The following is a 16,036-nucleotide window of genomic DNA, read 5'->3' on the forward strand; positions in this document are numbered from 1 at the left end:
CAGAGCAAGAGTTCAAACTGCTCTTGGAGACCTGTTTCCTTGTTTCAATTTGTTTTATTTGGCTTGAAATGAAAACTCTTGGTTATATTTGTCAAATCCACAGAGAATATAAACTGAGACAGTGTATGACAAGCTGCTGAATTCACTCAGAGCCCCTGCTGTGTAGCTGGTATATCAGAATTTCACTCCCCCTAGATTCCACTATACAGGAGTGTCAGACACACAAAGAGGCACTGACGTTAAGACTCAGACTTCAGATGTTGGCAGGTTGCTGTGGGGTACTGTGCTGGGAATGTTGAATACAGTTGGCAGGGCTTCTACCCACCATGGAGCTGCCCCCTGACTCTGACTGTTTTTCTGCTGAGTAATGTGAGTACAGTCAGAAATGAGCTGCCTGCTGTGTTTTGGGGAGTTGGTGACAGATTGGAAAGTGAAAGTTACTGTCAGAATCCTTCACTTCCTGCTACAGCAACAAGAAGGTGGCAGCTTTCGGAAGAAAACTTGTTCTTTGGTTTAAAATACCGGCCTGTGTGTATGGTCATGCTCGGCACATATTAACATGTGTCTCTCAGTGATGACTCTGGGGGACCTCACCCTTCAACCTTTCAGCAATGAATTTAGATTTCTAACACCCAGCTTTCAATCAGAGACACAGTTCATTGCTGGAGGAATCTCTCTAATTAATCAAGAGAAACCCTCTATCTACTAACACCATTAATTCCACTCTCATAAGAGGGGATGGTGTCTTTGATTGGTGCTGTCTCAGGGTTACATTTCAAGGATGTTTCATGCTGTATTCATTCCCAACTGGAAGTAAACCTGGACTATCAAACATCACTCCCATTCTGTTTTCGGTCTGGGTTTGAATCTGTTCACTTACCAATTACAATTCCTACTTTCACCAAGTTTGATCCTAATTACACTTGGCCTGAAATTTGACAAAGATTTTCTCCTGTTATGTGACAGAGACAGCCAGAACCCTTAAAGTATAGCTGTTTTATACTTCAGCCCCTTTTCTTGTAACAATGAAATAAAAGTTGTTGCTACATGAGACAGTGAGAATCAGACTATGCATTTACAAATAACTCAGTGACAGAATACTTCACACTCACCCCAACCGAGAAGGCAGAGTTTCAGCATGTAAAACCGAATGTAAATGTTGAAGACTTTGATCAGCATAAGGTACAGGTGAAATGCTTCAATTCCCATCCATGTAAAACTGCAAAGCAGTGAGTAATGCAGCAGGGCAGCAATGGCTTTACACAGCTCATCAGTGCTCTTGGAACTGAACACTGTGCTGGTTAAGAAGCTCACATTGAGAAGAAACAAGGCAGCAGAGAGATTCACGTGGATCTGGATGGAAGCTTCCTTTTGTCTTTTTCTGAATGAAGGGAAAAGAAACAGCAGACGGTTACCTCAGAGTGCAATGGGATCTTGATCAGATGGGCCAATGGGTTGAGGAGTGGCAGATGGAGTTTAATTTAGATAAATGTGAGGTGCTGCATTTTGGAAAGGCAAATCAAGGCAGGACTTACACATTTACTGGTAAGGTCCTGGGGAGTGTTGCTGAACAAAGAGACCTTGGAGTGCAGGTTCATAGCTCCTTGAAAGTGGAGTTGCAGGTAGTCAGGATAGTGAAGAAGGTGTTTGGTATGCTTTCCTCTGTTGGTCAGAGCATTGAGTATAGAAGTTTGAAGGTCACGTTGCAGCTGTACATGACATTGGTTTGATCATTTTTGGAATATTTTGTGCAATTCTGGTCTCCCATTTATTGGAAGGATGTTGTGAAACTTGAAAGGGTTCAGAAAAAAATTACAAGGATTTGTCAGGGTTGGAGGGTTTGAGCTGTAGATAGAGGTTGAACAGGATGGGGCTGTTTTCCATGGAGCATTGGAGGCTGAGGGGTGACCTTATAGAGGGGCATGAATAGGATAAATAGACAAGGTCTTTTCCCTGGGGTGGGGAAGTTCAGAACTAGAGGGCATATCTTTAGGGTCAGGGAAAAGGTTTAAAAGGGACCTAAGGAATAACTTTTTCATGCAGAGGGTGATGCATGTGTGGAATGAGCTGCCAGAGGAAGTGGTGGAGGCTGGTACAATTACAACATTTAAAATGCTTCTGGATGGGTATATGATTAGGAAGGGTTTGGAGGGATATGGGCCAAATGCTGGTAAATGGGACTAGGTCAGATTGGGATGTCTGGTCAGCACGGACGAGTTGGTCTGAAGGTCTCTAACCGTGCTGTATATCTCAATGACTCCATTTGGGAGAAAAACAGCAAGCTGATAAACATTGACTTTGAAGACTTCCTGCATCTGGAGATGCCTGAGGCAGGTGAAGCATGTGCCTATGGTTGTTTCTATAACTGCCATCTCCTGGAGCAGGTGGATAACCTGAAGGCACAGCTTGAGGGGCCCCTCTCTACAGCAACCCCCCCCCAATCAGGAAACTCCCCCTCTCTGACCACCTGCTAAAGGTGTGTTGGAAGGAATTGTAGCTCGATGATCAGTCTGGCCTCAGTGTGGATGCACCCTCTATGGTCCTCAAGTCCTGGAGTGGGACTTGAACCCAGAGCTGCTAACTCAGAGGTAGTGACACTGCTCACTGCAGATACAAACTCTGACCATGACATACTGAGGTACAATCTGAAAGTAAAGTGAATCACTACTCAGCTACAATACTCTTAGAATTAATATCAAACATTAAAACAGAAGTAAGCTTTGTTTAATGAACTTGCTGCTGTGAATTACTCATAAGCTCTATCTTCAAGGAGACATTTGTTATATATTGTGATTGTACAGTGAGATCATTGAGAATGGCTTCTTCTACATGAAATTTCATCTTTGATGATTAAAGTTCCTACCTGAGAATAAAGTGGATGATTAAAGTAATTGCTGTGAAAATGCCAGAAACACCACAACCAATCTGGGTGATGTATGTTAGCGATCTCAATGTCTTTTCATCCAAGTGTTGGTTCCCATCGATTTGCTTTATAACAGAAAATGAGACCATTGACATGAGGATTGGGTAATGTTTTCTTCAACTGAGTGACACACCCAACTTTCACTGCACTTTCCCTCACCTCCGGGTTGGGGTCCCCCTGTGATATCTACTCATCTCCTGTTGAGAAACCACACAAACACCTGATCTAAGGCCAGGTCAGTCTGAAAGCAGCCACAAAGATGTGCACACTCTGAACAATTCTCTTTTCTACTCCACACAATCCCCAGAACGACAAGCTCCACATCAGATACTCAGCACGTGGAGAGTAATGGGGGAATAGTTAATGTCCATATTCTGATGCACTTCTGTTGACTTAGTTCATTCTGGGAGTGCTGTTTCTTTCTAATCCCTGTAAGAAATGGGGAAGTGTGCTGTTTTTGCAGATATAGAAAAGCAAGAGTGTCTATGTGCAGACAAGGGGTACAAGGAAAAATATCAGCTCGGCAAGCATTAGGGAAATGTATCTTTATCTTTAATGTATAATTGAGGTTAATTGAATACTAACTTTAGTGCAAAATTATTAAAGCAAATAATTTCTTTCATCATAATATTTTAAATAATTTAGTGTCAGCAAAATAGCTGAAACGCATAATCTAGGCAAGAAAAGATACATTGTCCAATGTATGTTCAGGAATGGAATGTACCTATGAACAATGGAAGATGTTACAAGCAAAGTAAAAAGACATCAAGATACAAGTTTAGCCTTATGTCAGCACTGACAGAGGGAAAGGTTGCCAACTTGGAGAAGGGGGGAAACAATAAGGGCGGAGCACAGAGGGGTAGTGGCAGAAAATAATGAGAGAGATTGGGTAATGTAGGAGTCGGGAGAGGTGACCTCACGCAGCTCAAAAATATAACTGTGTAATCATTTGAAAAATCATCACTTCAATTGCTCTCTGCAATTGGGGTCCTTTCTTGCAAGATCGTAGAATAAATTGTCTTGTTTCCAGCTTTGGTGGTCTCATCTAAATTTTATTGAATTTTGTTTCTTACAATCCCCCCTTGTCCTGTCGAACTCAGAGCCTTGCTAAAGTACTGATGGTGGGTAAGAAACAAGCACACTGTTGTGTGATTGGAATTACTGCTCACAACAGACCAGGCAGCTCATTGTCTGCCTGAACTAATTACCTGATTACTCCATAAACCTGGATTAATTACCTAATTACCCCATAAAACTGGATTAATTACCTGATTACTCCATTAGCCTGGATTAATTACCTGATTAGAGTTGGGGGTGTGTTGCTGGAAAAGCACAGCAGGTCAGCCAGCACCCGTGCAGCAGGAATTCCCGATGAAGGCCTCTGGTCCGAAACGTCAATTTTCCTTCTTCTTGGGTGCTGCCTGACCTGCTGTGCTTTTCCAGCAACACACTGGCAACTCTGGTCTCCAGCATAGGGCAGCATGGTGGCTCAGTGGTTAGCACTGCCGCCTCACAGCGCCAGGCTCCTGGGTTCAATTCCTGACTGTCTGCGTGGAGTTTGCACGTTCTCCCCGTGTCTGCGTGGGTTTCCTCCGGGTGCTCCGGTTTCCTCCCACAATCCAAAGATGTGCAGGTCAGCTGAATTGACCATGCCAAATTGCCCGCAGTTTTAGGTGCGTTAGTCAGAGGTAATTATAGGGTAGGGGAATGGGTTTGGGTGGGTTTCTCTTCGGAGGGGTGGTGTGGATTTGTTGGGCCAAAGGGCCTGTTTCCACACTGTCGAGAATCTCATCTAATCGGATCTGCAGACTTCACTGTCTCCTCGTTACCTGATTACTCCATTAGCCTGGACTAATTCTTGATTACTCCATTAGCCTGGGCTAATTCCTGATTACTCCATTAGCCTGGACTAATTCCTGATGAATAGCTTTTGCCTGAAACGTCAATTCTCCTGCTCCTCGGATGCTGCCTGACCTGCTGTGCTTTTCCAGCACCGCACGCTCGACTCTGATCTCCAGCATCTGCAGCCCTCACTTTCTCTTCCTGGACTAATTACCCAGAAAGCCAAAAACAGGCAGGGGTAATCTTCATATAAAAAATAGACCATGTAAGGAAGGCAGGTTTCCTCAATTTCCCAAAGAAAACTTTATTATGAAGATAAATGGGAATGAAGATTGATGACTAAATTCATTAGGCAGCTGAAAAAAGCCAATGATGTATTACTGGAACAATTCGATGTCAAACTAGAAGTCTGTCCATACTGTGTAAAAGGCCTTGGTGTGGCCACATCTCACTACTGTTTTAGGTTTGGTCCCCTCAGATAGTTGGGGAGATTGAGTCCCTGGAAGGGGTTTTGAGGACAGCGACGTTATTGACACGGAGTCTGAGGCTTCATGGAGATCAGAGCAAACTGAGCAAGCTGGGCCTTCTCATTTTGGAAAAGTGCTGCCTTTGAGGGGATATGATGAGGACTGGGAATTTTCCCAGAGCTGCTCCCACTCCACTTCAATCAATCTAATGGTTTGGGGCAGAAATCACACTGCCGCATGGTGGCTCCGTGGTTCGCACTGCTGCCTCATGCAGCAGGGACCTGGGTTCAATTCCAGCCTCAGGCAACTGTCTGTGCGGAGTTTGCACATTTTCCCTGAGACTATGTGGGTTTGCTCTGGTTTCCTCCCACAATCCAAAGATGTGCAGGTTTTTGAATTGGCCATGCTAAGTTGCCCAGAGTGTTCAGGGATGTGTTAGTTAGGGGTAAATCTAGAGTGATAGGGTGGGATACTGTTCGGAGAGTGGGTGTGAACTTGTTGGGTAGAAAGGCCTGTTTCCACACTGTAGGGATTCTCTAGATTAAAAAAAAAGGGTTTTCACAACATTTCCAGAAAAGTTATAGCACCAGAAAAGAAGCCAATTCAATGAAACTCCCAGCCCTAATGTTGACAATCCTAACGGGATAGGCAGTGAAGATGGTGTTGGGGCAGTGGGAGATGACAAATGGGTTAGATACTCAGAAACAATTCACTTGCCAAGAGCCATAAACCTCCAGAAAAAAACACCAGCACACACTGGGAGTGAGAGATTTACTGCAACCAACCCATAGGGAGCTTGATGAGTTTTGGTGAGTGGGAGACATCTTGATCTGCCCAAGGTGAGTGGATTAACAGTGATTGTGACATCAGTTGTCATTGTCTCAGGGACCTATCAGGGTCAGTGTGACACTTCCCAAAGCTCCTCCCTCAAATTTGGATTCTCCCTCAGATTTAATTTCTCTTGCCTCCCTGTAAAGGTGGGATAACTCTGGAAGAAAGGAATGGGGGGAAATGGGTTTGAAGCTGAGTAGCTTGCTGCCTGTTGGGATGGGATTGTCTGAATAAAACAATTGGCTATTCTTATCTGTTTTTGCATCTTTATGTATTTTGTATTTTTATTGCTGCTAAAATTTGTTGATCGCAGCCAAAGTGGAATAGGCCAAAAGATACAAAATATTGCATTACATTGACCCTACCAGCAAGACAGCAAAGAAGGTCAGGTGATTGCACCGACAGATGACTTCATTGACTGTGTTTTGTGTTGTGCAACCAAAATCGTTCCAGTGACCCTCAGCTGTGTTCCCTGCAATAGAAAGGGGTAGCACTGAGAACTCAATCCTTGGGACCAGCATAATTGAAATCTTTCATAACATGACCGTTTTCCTTACCATTTTGTTGTAACTCCCAGAAGACACATTTTGGAATGGCCTTTACCTAGTATGAAGAAAATGATCAATAAATCTTTACCACTCTTAACATGAATATTTCCTGTTAATCAATTGAATAATGAAAAGTGAAAAATGTCCTTACCGGTGATGATTTGTTAAATACAATTATCACAGGGTCCGTCAGATTATCAAATGCTCTATTCCCCACTTCAATTCCAACCACATGATTTAGAACAGTTTGATTTTTAACCTGCAAAGATATACATATAGTTGCAGTAGAATTTCTGATTAAAATCAAATGAAGAAATGGAATGAACAGCAGCCTAATTTCTGGGTGAAGACAGACTCCACTCACTATAGTCAAACGTACAAAGTGTGTTGACGTGGAGTGTTTGGATCGAGGTCTTACCCTTGTGCATTCAGTCATCCCACCTGTATGATGGACTGGGATCAATGGTTCTCATCTCCACCCAGCTCCCACTGCTGGCTCGAAGGGTCATACCCTGTCTGAGTTGAGGGACAAACCGTAATGGAAGGAGAAATGATGAACATTGAGGTGTATTCATTGACAAAGAAAACAGCCAGGGCAGTAAGATTCCAAAGGACTCAAATAACCAGAATGTTCTGGACCAAGTGCATGCCACACCATATTCCATGAACTGTTGGTGTTGGTATATCAGTAATGGGTAAAATAGCATGGGCTCTTCCAAACCTTGGTCAGGAAGGGGAAACTTTGAATTCAAACCTATCATTAGGTTGGAGACAGTTTGCAGGGTCTCACAGATTAACTCCAAGCTTAAAGGATGGGGTCAGACAGCACACACTACACTCCACCTTAAAGCTCCACTGTGCAGGCAGCAAGGGGAAAAAAACACCAACCGAACTAAAACTCAAACAGCAAAGTCCTGGAGTGTTTGGAAAAGGCCCAAACCATGAGGTGGGAGATGGTATTGGCAGCTGCAGTTCCAAGCCTGCACTCGGGCAGCTCAGGATATTATTGAATTTAATGCCAACACCGATCCTTCCCTTAAAAGGTTTGACCGGAAAAGAAAGTCAGAAAGCTGTCTGCTGGAATGTAAGAAAAATGCTCAATGCTGGTGACACCGGGCCCCCAATGACAAGGGGCCCATGTACCAGCCAGACTTGACTTGATCTACTGGTCCCAGGGTGAGGTCCTGATGAATACAATGCCAGTGACACCCTCCATTGGTGGGATAGACCTAAATGAACAGGGAGCCTGAGGTGTCAGCTTCATGGTGAAGAAAACGTACTGTCATTAAACATTCAATCCATTCAATCGGCCATTCTGAACATATCATGTCCGTGTGTAACCCTGTCCAAGACCAGCAGCATATAACTCTCAGCAGTGTTCATGCTTCACTCCACAGGGATCAGTGCTAGAACGGCAGCTACTCAGAGTGTTTATGAAAGATTTAGATCAGGAAGTCAGTGTCATATCTCCATGTTTGCAGATGAGATGAAGCTGGATGGGAGGGTGAGCTCTGTGGAGAATGCAGTGATGCTTCAATATGATTTGGACATGCTGAGTGAGTGGGCTAATGCATGGCAGATGAAGTATAATGTGATTAGTTTACAAAAATAGGAAGGCAGATCGATTTCCAAAGGGGAGGTGGAACAAGATCTGTGTCCTCATAATGCAATTGCTGAAAGTGAGCATGCAGGGGCAGGAAGCAGTGAGGAAGGTAAATGGCATGTTGTCCTTCATAGTGAGAGGGTTCGAGTTCAGGAGCGGGAGTGTCCTGCTGTAATTATACACGGCCTTGGTGAGACCACACTTGGAGTATTGTGTACAGTTTTGGTTTCCTTAACTGAGAAAGAATGTTCTGGATATTGAGAGAGTTCAATGAAGGTTCAGCGACCTAATTCCTGAGACTGCAGAACTGACATTTGAAGAAAGTCTGAACCAATCCAGTCTATGTTCACTGGAGATTAGAAGAATTGGGCAGAATCTCATAGAAACCTATCCAATTCTAACAGGAGTAGACGGGGTAACTGCAGGAAAGATGTTCCCGGTGACTGGGGAGTCCCGAACCAGGGATCACAGATTGTGAATATGAAGTCGGTCATTTAGCACTGAGATGGGGAAAACCTTCTGCACTCTGAGTGGTGAGCCTGTGGAATTCTCTACCACAGACAGTGGTTGAAGCCATTTCATTGAATGTTTTCAAACGGAAGTTAGATATAGTTCTTAGTGCTAAAGGGATCAAAGGGTACAGGGAGAAAGCAGGAACAAGGGACTGAGTTAGACGGTAGATAAGGATCGAAGGACTGAATCGTCTCGTCCTGCTCCTATTTTCTGTGCTTCCATCCTGCCCCAGCATAAAACACTGAGCGGGAAATAGAGGCATTTTTGGTGGTAATCTGAAGTGTTGCAAATTCAGTTAAATTGGATGTTATGATAATTGCAATGGGTGACTTATACAATAAAATTGGTGAAGGAATATTGGGACATGTGTCGATCAATATGACCTCGGATCCAGAAGACCAATAGACCATAAGAGATAGGAGCAGACATTAGGCCGATCAGCCCATCAAATCTGCCCTGCCATTTAAGCATGGTTGATGAGTTTCTCAACTCCATTCTCTTGCTTTCTCCCCATAACCCTTGATCCCCTTGATACTCAAGAACCTTTCTATCTCAATCTTATATCTACTCAATGACCTGGCCTCCACAGCCTTCTGTGGCAATGAATTCCTTAGATTCCCCATTCTCTGGCTGAAGAAGTTTCTCCTTATCTCCGTACTATAAGATCTTCCCTTTATTCTCAGGCTATGCCCTCAGGTCCTAGTCTCTCCTACCATCTTCCCAACACCTACTCTGTCCAGGCCATTCAGTATTCTGTGTGTTTCAGTTAGATCCTCCCTCATCCTTCTAAACTCCATCGAGTATAGACCCAGATAAAATGGAAAAGGAGAGAGACTGTCACAGTTTTATCAAGAAAATGATGCGATAATAGAAAACACAACCACAGTGAAGCAACCACAATGAAACTATAGACTTAAGAAGTTGAAGCAATGTGTTTAGAAATTATGTGCTGTTGAAATAATATTTTTGAAAAGTATAAATGATATTTATGTGTGTCCCAGCATGGAGAGACATTCTGAAAATCTCAGAAAAGAAAATGATGTCTGACCATTTAGACCATCGCACGTTGAAGGATGAAAACATGTGACAGGCATTCACTCTGAAAGGAAAACTCAATTGGAATGTTTCAGGATTGAGGAATCAGACCAAACCGAGTGCTCAGGAGAAGGAATAGGAAATAAATGGAAAATAAACATGAAAGAGAGTAAGTGGCGTGCTGCAAAGGAAATATGACCAACACAGAAAAGAAAGCAAAACCCGAGCTGGATGAGAGACGAGAACCCAGCAAGGATGACAGAAAGGAGAGAAACAAACGAGGGTACGATGGAATTGAAAAGAAAACACTCTGCATGGAGGCAGAGTAAAGATGTGTGGGAAATGTTGGAGCTGGAAAGAAACCACAAAATGAGAGTTATGCATGAGAAATTGTTCACAGATAGAAAGGGATAACAATAAACAATGGAAGACAAAGCTGGTCAAATATTGTTTGAAAGTGATGCAGTAGCAAGACAATCATGCAAATTGAGGAATATAAATCCAGAGGAAAATGCTGGACAAAACGTTGGCATCAGAGATTATAGAACGCTTTCAAATTGATGAGTACAGGAAAAAACTTCAAGTGTAGATGAAATAAGAATATACCATTCAAAAGCCCCGAGAGAAATAGAATGAAAAGGGATAACAGGAGGTTGTAATTAAATATAGACCAAAGAACACATTCTAAGTTGGTTGAAATGTTCATTGTTCATGAACCAAGCAGCCTAAAGGATTGGAGTGCAGCCATTTTAGAATGATAATTTTTAAGTCATCTTATTAAAGACATTTCAAAAGTCATAATAAAAAGAAATAATAGCCCCATTTGAAGCAGCCATTGGAGAAACACAGTCCTGTTTGAGCCCTGGAATAGGAAGAAGGCATGGAATATTTAACCTAAGGACAATCTCTGATGTATACGAGCACTGCATCGTTGTTATCACCAAAAATTAATTGATGTGTTGCTGAAATGTATCATTGACAGTAAGGAAAAGTGATTTATCCAGACTCTGAACGTTAGACTAGAAGAGGGACAATCAGATATATTTCACATTGAAGAGAGGAGCTTAACAATACTGTATACTGGAGCCAAAACTTTTCAATCAGTTCACAGAACATATATGTAGAAAATGAGATGCGCTTCCAATATCTAAGATCGAGAAAACATCGAGAATATGGATTAAGTATGAACACCAAAAAGTCAAAAACAAGAATAGAATATATTTAATGAAACCAGGGCAATGTCACACTGAAATAAGTGGAAAACTATGTCCATTTCTGCCAAATGACAACCATAGATTACAAATATGATGCAGAAGGTTGAAGGAGGATAGAGATAGGCAGGAGTAATTTCGTGAAGATAAAGGATGACAGAACAATATAAAAGTTTAAACATAAAGCAAGGAAAAAACTTCAGAAGGTGTTCCATTCCATCCACATTCCCCTTTCTCTCAGAAACCTGGACAATACGTTAGGATCTATGGAAGAAAACAGAAGCCTTTGGAATGTATCGAATAAAATTATGTTGTGGTTCTGTTCGCTGAGCTGGGAATTTGTGTTGCAGACGTTTCGTCCCCTGTCTAGGCGACATCCTCAGTGCTTGGGAGCCTCCTGTGAAGCGCTTCTGTGATGTTTCCTCCGGCATTTATAGTGATTTGTACCTGCCGCTTCCGGTTGTCAGTTCCAGCTGTCTGCTGCAGTGGGCGGTATATTGGGTCCAGGTTGATGTGTTTGTTGATTGAATCTGTGGATGAGTGCCATGCCTCTAGGATTCAATCAATAAGCACATTGACCTGGACCCAATATACCGCCCACTGCAGCAGACAGCTGGAACTGACAACCGGAAGCGGCAGGTACAAACCACTATAAATGCCGGAGGAAACATCACAGAAGCGCTTCACAGGAGGCTCCCAAGCACTGAGGATGTCGCCTAGACAGGGGACGAAACGTCTGCAACACAAATTCCCAGCTCGGCGAACAGAACCATCACAACGAGCACCCGAGCTACAAATCTTCTCCCAAACTTTGAATAAAATATATGCTTAGATTTTCAAACAGAAACCACATTGAAAATGAAGAGGGGGTTGACATTTCAAGAGCAAAAAGAACCTAAAATGTGACACCCAGAAAAGAAAGTGTCAGTGTTTCAGCGACTGGATCAGAACTGAAAAGCCAGAAAGGTCTCTTCTGAAGGACAAAGTGGGGGCTGGAGAAAGAGGCATCATCCGTGGTAGACTCAATGAAAGATGTCAGAGAGGGTTTGCAGGTTAGATAAAGTGGATATGGGAGGATGGTACAAGTCAGAAGGGTGTTGCATAGTGTGACAGCAGATCTCCTCGCGGGATACAAGCAGTACCATGAGACCACTCAAGTTTTGAAAATGTACCAAGGATGTGCACACACACTTCCAACAGGAGCACAGGAGATACCATATTCATCGAAGAGTTTGTGTGCATGTACCTAATGATCACCAGCATCATCGACAGGAGATAGATCATGATGTCAGTCAGTGAGTAGCAGCGATTTGACACCAGTGCTGCCACTTTGGAGTTCCATCATCCAGCCGACCCCATGGTTCACCCTGAACACAACATTAAGATCATCACCTGTGCTACTTCGAGACTTCTGAGTTAATTGTAGGATTGCAGTATTCTTTCTGGCTGATGCTGCAATTTTGTGCATTTGGGCATCTTTCCATTCTTGTTAATAGATTCAGGGAGTGACACAGGGAGTGGTACAGGGAGTGGTACAGGGAGTGGTACAGGGAGTGGTACAGGGAGTGGTACAGGGAGTGGTACAAAGTGTGGTACAGGGAGTTGTACAGGGAGTGATCTGGATAGTGCTGAGTTTTTTGGTGGATTTTGCTATATTAATTAGTTGTCACCAGACACAGTGGGGCCTGTGAGGCTTCATCTTGACTATGAGCCTGACTGGGAAAATGAACAGAGGCATAACTATGAGAAAAGGGACAAGGCTTTCAAACAGATACCATGTCAGCTAAGAATGGTTTGGAAGCAATTCCTCCCTGAACTTTAGCGATGAAAACAATTTGTGACTATTTCACTAAAAAGGATTGTGACTGTAATTTACCAACGACTGCAGCTCAACCTCAGAGGTAAGCAGGGACAGCATTAATAATGGCCATCAATCGGACTGTGGCTCTGAACTCTTAAGCTTCTGAGTTTCCCTGAGGCTGCAACAGCTTGCAGTTTTCAGTATACTCCTGCATGAGAGAGACTCTCCATTCAAAGGGAATGAAATTCATCCCAGTCCCTCTTGAAGGTGGAACAAATTGAAGGATTTCTTTGGATTGCAGCCTTTACACAGTGCAGGTTTGTCAATGAGCTCACACACATTTCCTTGTGTATGAATCATCTTAACTTTTACCATTTCCCTGAGCTGAAAGTAATTCCACTCCCTCAATGTGGGTCTGCTGTGTGACCATAGGTAACCTATCTTTCAGGTACATGCCCATTATCCTGGCAGCAATTCTGACACATTCATTCTGTGGCAGTCCTCTGTGCCATTTGTGCCCATTATCCTGGCAATGCAAAGATTGGTTAATGATCAGCAGGATGACCTCCTCATGATATGGCCCATGACTCCGGATGGGAACCTTACACATGTGCACATGACATTGACATGCTCCCATTCTTTAGAACAGACCATTGATGTCCTGAAGCAATGTCCTGAACTGTTCTGGAAGAGCCCAGTCATCTCCAGCTGAGCAGGTGTCAGGATTTGTCCTGGTCTGCAGTATGTTTGTTATAATGAGAATGCCTGAACACAAGATCACACAATAGACTCCTGTAACAAGCTCAGACAGAGACTCTGATAGACCAGACTACAGAAGGTGGCCGCTGGGTTTATAGTGATCCAACGTCATCATGAGGCTTTCGCTGTCCCCTCTGAGTTGAGAAGCTGAGGAACAGGTGTAAGAATGGGAAGGGAGAAGTGGAAGAACAAAAACGATATCTGGAATGAGGCAGCCCCTTTCTGTTCAGGCTGGATGTGAACACATCATTCACAAGCAATACCAAGAATTTCAAAATAAAAACCGAAAGAACCGCAGATGCTGTAAATCAGAAACAAAAACAGAGAAAGTTCAGCAGGTCTGGCAGCATCTGTGAAGGGAAATCAGACTTAACGCTTCAGGTCCGGTTTCCAGAAACATTAACTCTGATTTCTCTCCGCAGATGTTGCCAGACCTGCTGAGCTTTTCTAGCAACTTCTGTTTTTGTACCTAGAATTTTAACTCCACTTCCAAGTCAGCGATTCCTTATTGGTTCTCTGTCACTGACCGTCACATTGTTTACTTTCCCCACAAAGCAAGAGTAAAAACCAACACAATGGCTGATGCTGTCTCCTCCAGAGCAGCTGAAACACACAGGGGCCTCTCCCCCCACTTCCTGCCTCCTCATCTGTGACCCACCCTGTCCTGCAAGAATGAAGTGAGTGTGTCCGTGAGTAACATGCAATGCTAATGCAGCTGTTCTGGTTGAATAGCTGGCAGTGTGTCAAAGTTGTGAGTATTATAATAGTGTGAAGAGTGTGTGGATGAGGGAAAACGTGTGTGCGTTAAGGCAGTGTCTTTACTGATGGTTATTGTGTGTCAGTGGGTGGTGGATCTCTGATGACTCGAGATGTGACTGAGGGATTCTGAGTACACCGTGCACCTCTCCTATTCATTACATCTCTTCTTTTCAATACCTCTTCCAATAAGATTTGCGGTGCATATCTGAAAGTCTGATCCATGCTGTCCCCGAGGATCAGCACTGTTGGCTGTTCCACAACCCTGATGTTTGAATGGTCTCAGCACCATCTGCAGTCAAAGAGCATCTCCCCATCTCGAAGTGGACCCTGGCTTTAGACGATGTTTGACACACATGATACTGGAACCTTTACTGATCTGTTTAGCCAATGATCAGCCCCGGGGCAGTGGTTGTATGTAGCAACAATGGAAATGAGGTAGCACAAAACTGATATCCTATCTCCACCTCAATCAACAGGCATGGATTAATTGGACATCACAATCCCTGTACCTGCGTCCATCAGTAAACCCATACTGTCTCTGCAGTTATGATACAAACTGTTTCCATGATCCTCACACCAGGCCTCACTCCACGCTCTCTGACAATGACCATCACTGATGATCACACTAAAGTGGGAGACTCTATCAGTAAGAACTCCCTGTCCTTTGGAGCACTCTCATCTTCAAGAACATGAAGGGGCTCTTACATACCTGAGAGGATACCCTGGATCATGCTTGGAGGGCTGTTACGTACCTGAGAGGATACCCTGGGTCAGTCTTGGAGGGCTGTTACGTACCTGAGAGGATACCCTGGATCATGCTTGGTGGATCACACCACTGTGCAGCATCTTGGCAGATTGCTATTTAAATGCAATCTGTTATTGTTGAACCTGAAGGAAACCTAAAGCTTGAATCTGTCCCTTGCTGTTGTCCATCAGAAAGGTAACATTTCGGTGCTTTCTTTTGAGATGTTATTACAAACCTCTGGAACATGTAGAACTTGAAACCAGGTTTTCTGGCTTAGAGGTAGGGACACTACCACTGTACCACACAGTGTTTACTGTCACACTAACACACTGGTCACTTGTTTTTGTGCAGTGATGTACAAAGTGACTGATGTTAGCCTGAAGCACAAATATTTGACGATTAGGTTTTTAACCAAAGATGGTCATTTTTATTCCATTCCCTCCCCCACCCTGGTGTCCTCTGCTCATGTTACTCGGTCTGGCCTTGGAAACTCTCACATTCAGGATGATGTACTTATCAAACACACAAAGAAATATCTGCTCAAAGCATCAATTTACCTTAGCAAGAGTTCAACAACTGTTTAAATAATGCTCAACAAAAACAAAACTCTCGCCTCCGACAAAATGCTCAATAAGCAACAGGGAGAAAGGTCTATTATTTTAGTACCTTTTGATAAAATCCAACAGCTCATTACACACTTGGGAAAGTGATTAATTACCTGGAACAATCTTGCATCCCTGAATAATATGACTTTACTCTGTATCGTTTTCGTTGTAATGTTGATGTTGTCCAGGAGAGTTGGTGGCAGACTGATCCTAATCGCTGGGTCAAAGGCAGAGATATTCTCCTGGGTTTTACATTCAATAGAAATAATACATTTGGTTAACTGACAAGAATCTGCAATGCCATTTCCCTCTTCCCTTCAAGAGGAACATGCTGAAGAAGTTTCAAACTTTTGGCCTTTTGTCCCACTTTAGGACTTGAGCACAAAAAATGAGG

General features: G+C 43.3%; 1 protein-coding gene across 1 annotated transcript in view; it reads right to left on the reverse strand.

The window, feature by feature from the left end:
- The window catches only part of LOC122558519 (uncharacterized), a 141,488-nt gene that overhangs the window by 19,984 nt on the left and 105,468 nt on the right, over window positions 1–16,036 (reverse strand). The window contains exons 12-17 of the mRNA XM_087996007.1: window positions 15,756–15,884; window positions 6,763–6,870; window positions 6,621–6,666; window positions 6,429–6,535; window positions 2,864–2,988; window positions 1,113–1,381 (exon numbers count right to left, since the gene is read on the reverse strand). Of these exons, the coding sequence (XP_087852133.1) occupies window positions 1,113–1,381; window positions 2,864–2,988; window positions 6,429–6,535; window positions 6,621–6,666; window positions 6,763–6,870; window positions 15,756–15,884 (784 nt within the window). The remainder of the gene's footprint in view (window positions 1–1,112; window positions 1,382–2,863; window positions 2,989–6,428; window positions 6,536–6,620; window positions 6,667–6,762; window positions 6,871–15,755; window positions 15,885–16,036) is intronic.

Source organism: Chiloscyllium plagiosum, unplaced genomic scaffold (assembly GCF_037043375.1).
Source record: "Chiloscyllium plagiosum isolate Xiang-an unplaced genomic scaffold, Cpla_swu_hap1 HiC_scaffold_17, whole genome shotgun sequence".
NCBI lineage: Eukaryota > Metazoa > Chordata > Chondrichthyes > Orectolobiformes > Hemiscylliidae > Chiloscyllium > Chiloscyllium plagiosum.